Source organism: Aptenodytes forsteri, unplaced genomic scaffold (assembly GCF_000699145.1).
Source record: "Aptenodytes forsteri isolate BGI_AS27 unplaced genomic scaffold, ASM69914v1 Scaffold265, whole genome shotgun sequence".
In the NCBI taxonomy this organism is placed as follows: domain Eukaryota; kingdom Metazoa; phylum Chordata; class Aves; order Sphenisciformes; family Spheniscidae; genus Aptenodytes; species Aptenodytes forsteri.
In genome coordinates, this window is record NW_008796175.1 from 1,644,037 (window position 1) to 1,649,864 (window position 5,828).

The 5,828-nt window shown below is 45.9% G+C and overlaps 1 protein-coding gene across 1 annotated transcript in view; it reads right to left on the reverse strand.

Annotated features, from left to right (window-relative positions):
- DOCK11 (dedicator of cytokinesis 11) overlaps positions 1–4,092 on the reverse strand; it is a 70,438-nt gene extending 66,346 nt beyond the window's left edge. The window contains exons 1-5 of the mRNA XM_009287644.2: positions 3,946–4,092; positions 3,441–3,557; positions 3,126–3,215; positions 2,403–2,485; positions 1,166–1,235 (exon numbers count right to left, since the gene is read on the reverse strand). Of these exons, the coding sequence (XP_009285919.1) occupies positions 1,166–1,235; positions 2,403–2,485; positions 3,126–3,215; positions 3,441–3,557; positions 3,946–4,092 (507 nt within the window). The remainder of the gene's footprint in view (positions 1–1,165; positions 1,236–2,402; positions 2,486–3,125; positions 3,216–3,440; positions 3,558–3,945) is intronic.
- Positions 4,093–5,828: the final 1,736 nt, after the last annotated feature.

The following is a 5,828-nucleotide window of genomic DNA, read 5'->3' on the forward strand; positions in this document are numbered from 1 at the left end:
TCATTATTATTATTATTATTATTATTGTTGTTATTATTATTATTTTCCCTTCCTTTTCTGTCCTATTAAACTGTCTTTATCTCAACCCATGAATTTTACTTTTTTTTCCCGATTCTCTCCCCCATCCCACTGGGGGGAGGAGTGAGCGAACGGCTGTGTGGTGTTTAGCTGCCTGCCGGGTTAAACCACAACACACAGCCAAAAAAAATTAAGGCCAAACTTGAAAATACATTTCCATTTAGGAAAAAGTCATCCCAGTCCAGACCTGAGGTGTGCTGGGACATACACAGCAATTGTGAGAAACGTGCATGAAACAGCCCCTTCAAATCTTCACCTCTGCAACAAAGAAACTTCCCTTTTCCTCTGTAAGTTCCTCAGCAGCAGCATCTTGGTGCCATGTGGATTTTAAACAGCTGGGCTAAACTCTTCTCACTGTGAACTAAAACTTCTTAATGTCACATGCGTGAATTAAGCGTCACATGGTACTTGAGACAGAAAAATGCTACCCCTCCCTTTTGTAGCAAACGTGATATGCACAGGGAAACATGGCATCTGCATCATCCAAAATGACCGCCAGGTTTGAGATGTCCCAATTGTCAGAGCCCCCAGCTCACCCCCATGGAAGAGCTCCAGGGCTCCAAATCTTCCCTGCAACCAGGTAAGCACAAACATGCCAACTTCCAGAGGAAGCAAACGCCTCTGAACAGTACATACAGAATGGGCTTGACACACTGAATATGTTGGGTAGAAGTGACTAATTAAGAATTGCAGGTTATGGATAGAGCACAAAACTTTTAAGAGGAGGACCCTGACATCGCAGTGTAGCTGAAAACCACATTGCCCACTTTTAATTCTGGACATGAAGAATTTTACTTAGTAATTGTTTGGCTTCCTTTTTTTCTTTTCTGCTGCTGCAGTGTTTCATGTGACAAAGCCATGAGAAATATTATGGCTAATCTTCCAGATAATGTAGGAGACCCTTGGCTCCAAGATATTATCTTGCCATACTTTGAAATAAATCACTGTCTCAGTTTTGGTTCCATCTTCACAGTACGAAGCATCTCACCAGAAAACCATTCCTGGGAACTGAATTCTGACTTTGCCCTGTGAAATCTGCTTTTTAACAGATCTTAGAGTGGAATATGTAAAAAAAAAGTCTCCTTACCTCATCCTTTTCAAAGTCTTCATCAATTTCAAACACATGGCTTGGAATCTTGTCTGGCCTAAAGGATTTGCTGAAATGACAACACATTTTTATTTTTAATGACTGGGAAACGAGGGTCCTCCAAAGCAGCAAGTGGATGCTGGATCAAGAACCAATAGCCAAACTGCAGACTACAGAGCACAGCAGAACTGTCCTCCTGCAGAAGATGATAGATTTCAAGAGACCCACAGCCACTTACAACTGGAGAAAGCTAACTTCTGAGTGCATTTCATGGAAATTAAGCATAAGCAGTATGTAATTAGCTTTCTCCTTGTTAGCTGTCTGATTCTGCAGAGCTTTTGCTGACTTGCATTTATGCAACACAGAGATGCAGCAGGCCAGTCTATCTTCCATCTTGCTAAGAAAGAAGCAAGATCAGACTGCAAGATTATTCACAAATTTTAATATGATTTGATCAACAGTGTTGCCCCATTGCTGCTTCATTTCCCTGCGAGATCCTCAGAACAGACCCACTTCAGCCAATTAACAAGAAAAAGCATTTAAGCTGCCAGCACACGAGCAGCCTGAACAGTGGTCCAGATATGCACGGAGCATGGGGAGCGAGAGCAGAGCAGGCGCCACCACCGAGAAAATAACAGTCCAGCAGAAATCTGAGATGCATATGCCTGGCTGAAAAACCTGATTAGCTTTGGGGCTGGAATCACTGGCACGGCCTGGAATTTCAGAGCACATAACTCTCCAGCACTGCCGGCATTAATAGCGATACTACACCGCTGGATTGAAGTTGTAAAACAACATCTCAGTGACAGGGGGCACAAAAAGGATCTGCTCAGCATGGGAACGCTGTGTCTAGCACGCAGAGAACATCATCCCATGGGGACAACAAGGCTCCCGATTCACGATGAGCAGACACTGCCAACACTATGTATCCTGCCACATGCCCAGACTGTAGTCCGTCCTCATCCCAGATGGAGGGGGCTGTTTGCACACTGGTGGATAGGATGTGAAGTCAACGACCCATGCTGGCAATACTGTCAGCATCTCCCTGACACAGCTGAGTGACAACGGTGTGATAACACGAACCTCTGGCTCTCTAACCTTCAGAGTGACATACCTCTGGAGGGGAGGCTGCTTGTGGGACAGGCATCAGGAAAAAGGGCAGGCTGTTTCTCCTAAGCCTAATCAAACCGCAGTCCTGTGACCATGCATTAGTATTCCAAGGGAGCGTGACACTTACCATGGCAACATCCGAAAGTCTCCTGAGTATTCCTCATACTTGTAGTTTACCACATGCCAGTCTGAGCTGTAGGTTTTAATGCACTGAAAGGAAAACAATACAGCTCTTTGAAAGCTACACCAAGCAAAACAAAACCATGCACAAGTCTGAAAGGTTACTACCTACTGGGTGAGGTAAGCACAAGTGTAAAGGGTCTGAACAAGGCTGCTTCACTTGTTTTGCGCTGCAATACAGAATTTCCTAAGGCTTTAAAAAAGGAGTAATGATTTGGGAGGGGACTGTTTTCCAGAAAGCACCAATTTTCTGCCCTCGGAAATGTAGTGCCTCTAACTCGACATCGACCATCGCTTGGCATTTAGTTTCACTGCACTTGAAGGGAATGGTCCTAGAGAGGGCACTTTACAGAACAAACCCGTGGCACCCAGGATGTTCCAGGGAGGCTGTGTAGTCCACCCCTTGCCCTGCTGCACACCCCCAGCTTGCAGCTCAGGCAGGCGGTGCAAAGCCACACGCCTTGTCTGCGTACAAAACCCACTGGAAAGAAGCACCACACAAGAGGCATGTGTGAGAACTATCTCGTGCAGCCAGCCTGCCAGTGGCTGGTGCTTCCCACACAGGAAAAACTAAGGGATCTGCAACCTCGCAGACCAGGAGCTACAGCGGAGTATCTTGCCTAAGGGAGAAAGTGCTGAAGGCAGGAGTTGCGTGGACTTTTGCCCCTACCTCTTTGACGAAGAGACTCTGAGCTTTCTTTAGAGCATCTTCTGGCACTGTAGACTGGACAGTCCTTCTCTGTCGACCAATGACTGAGATCTGCAGGGAAAAGGAGAACATGGTTTCGGTGCAAACTGGGTCTTCAGGGCTTAATGCTTGCTTTAAATAAATGTGGTGGGCCCAAATCACCAGTGGGTCGTTTCAGGTTTACGTGTCAGTAATGCAGCCAAAATTAACATGTGGTTAACAGTGGAAATTTTCCAAGGTAAGCAGGACTGGAGATGAGTGAGCATCAAACATGAGAAACAGCCAGCACAAACTCACAGATACGTCTTCGATCGGAAATATCAGCAGGTCCCGGAGGGGATCACTGTAGATCTGAACTTTGCGTTGAAGGATCACGTTCTCATAGTCCAAGGGTTCAACCACTTTGGTTTTTTCCTGCAGGAAAAATAGAAGATGACAAAATTGACATATATAGAATATATAAAATAACCAACATCTTGTGCTTAATTTAGCCTGACAATTTCAAACCATGTTACCAATGGACTGCTTGTTAATTCAGCCATCTGATACTCATGTGATGCAGGTAACCACCGATGTGTATGTTTTGCAGAGAGGGAAACGAGGGGTTAAGTTATTTGTGCCTGGTAATAAGCTATGGGAAGGAACCAAAGCACTGTGCTGCTCTGGTCCAAGCACAGTCTCTAATTTCTTAATGGAGCAAGAAATCCTCCTGGACAGGCCACAGCTTTAACAGCTGCAAGCTTTAGCGTCTTTATGTATGAGCAGCTCATCTGTACAGCTCAGAAGAAATTCGGCCTCCCACACTGGCTCCACTCAGCTCGAAGCTGGTTTTGCTAGAGGAGCTGATGAGAGTCGTGCTCTCTCTGGAAACGTGCCGCTGGCGAGATGAGAGCAAGCTGGCTGCTACAACCTCCAGAGCAGGAATCTCCTGTGGAAGGAAGAGCGGCATCCCTCTGGAAAGGCAAGAAAGCCCTCGCCATAAATCACACCTCAGCCACAGCCAAAGGCTGGACGAATGTGGGGCCTGGTTTTGCTCTGACTTACATTTCTGGGAAGGAAGATGAACTTCTCCAAAATCCCTGGAGCCATGAGTAAACTATTAGGAGAACGCCATTATGTTGGCTATTGCAGTACTTTTGTCCGTGTTACAAGTCCAGAAAACAGAACTTAAAAGAATGTGAGAAAAACACAAACTTCTGAAGTAGGAAAATGTCATCTCAGCTGCCCAGCCCTAGACTTCAGATTTCATAAGCAAGAGTCAGGCACTTAGCACTGCAGTTATGAAAATAAAACTTTATACCAAAAGCAAACCCATGACTGTATATGAATGGCCATAATAGAAGGGGAAGCAAATTCAGATACATCAACTTTGCCTTGTTTTGAATCTTGACCAAAAGGCTGTTGATGCCTGGCCATGCCATGGGCAGTGTTTATGAAACCCTTCCAGCAGCCTCGTGATGTCTGGATGGCATGTGCCTCTGGCGATAACAGCCTTGCAGGATGGCGTGTTTGGGCTCTGCACCCTCGGAAGAGGAACATCAGATGATTCCCCATCGGCAGCAAACTTTACCCCTCCAGCTGAATGGTTTTGCCAGGATGAACTATTCACGTAACATGCTCCCTGAGTTAAAAATGAGACCAGTACAAGGTCTCTCGCTGAAGACAGCAAAACCTGCCGCCTGACAAAATGAATCCAAAATGAGGATCAAAAGCTCAGCACCATGTAACACCAAGGGGTAAATTGCTGCACCACCAAGCATCCAAACAGCCCAATATTGCCTATGACGCGTGAGATAAGCCAAGAAATCAATATTGCTCTTCCAAAAACAATCATAGCCAAAGGGTTTCTGTCCTGTGCCTTTGGCTCCTGAGTCTCTGGGATGCATTAAGTAATGTTTTCAAGCCCTTTGCAGCAAATGTGAGCCAGGGTTTTGCTTTAATGACAGCTGAGCATCTCCTGCGTTGAAGGGGAGCTGGTGCTGGGACTTTGACAAGGCAGTTGTCACGCGAGGGGGTAACGGCCCCAGGCAAGAGCTATTTGGGGATAGTCATATTTTAATCTTGTTTTAATATTTTTCTGAAGTGTTGCAGAAAATCTTTGTTTGGTGATATCTCCTCATACACCAGCACCTTTAAAAAAAAAAATCAAAGAATTGAAAAAAAAATTTCTTTCCTTTTTTGCCATACTCTGGTACATGGTAAAAAAAGAATAAAAATCCAGGGTCTGTAGCAGACCTGGACGGTCCATTGGGCTGGAGCAGCGAAGGCAGTCGCCTCTCTTAGGCTGCCTCTGGCTTCTCTCACCCAAAGGACCAGCCCCGCTGAGCAGAGGCCATTCCTCTGTCCTGGGTACATGACTGGTAAGCTTTTAATACGTTCAGAAAGCAAGACCAAGATGAAAGCTTTTCCCCACAGCACTTCAGAAATGCAAGGTGGGTACCTTTCATGCCATGTTTCCCAGGAACGCATCCCAGCAGCAGAACGACATCCCAGCATCTCTCTGATGGAGTACAGCACAGAGCCTATGTGCAATTAAGGCCCATTTTACTAATATAATTGACGCCTGGGTCCCATGCAAGCCTCTGGGCAGAGCGATTTCTGCACAGCCTTTTGCCAAGCACCCACTCTGCCTTGCTTCTGGCTGTCCACAAAGAAGCTCTTACTCCTGGCTGGGGAAAATATACC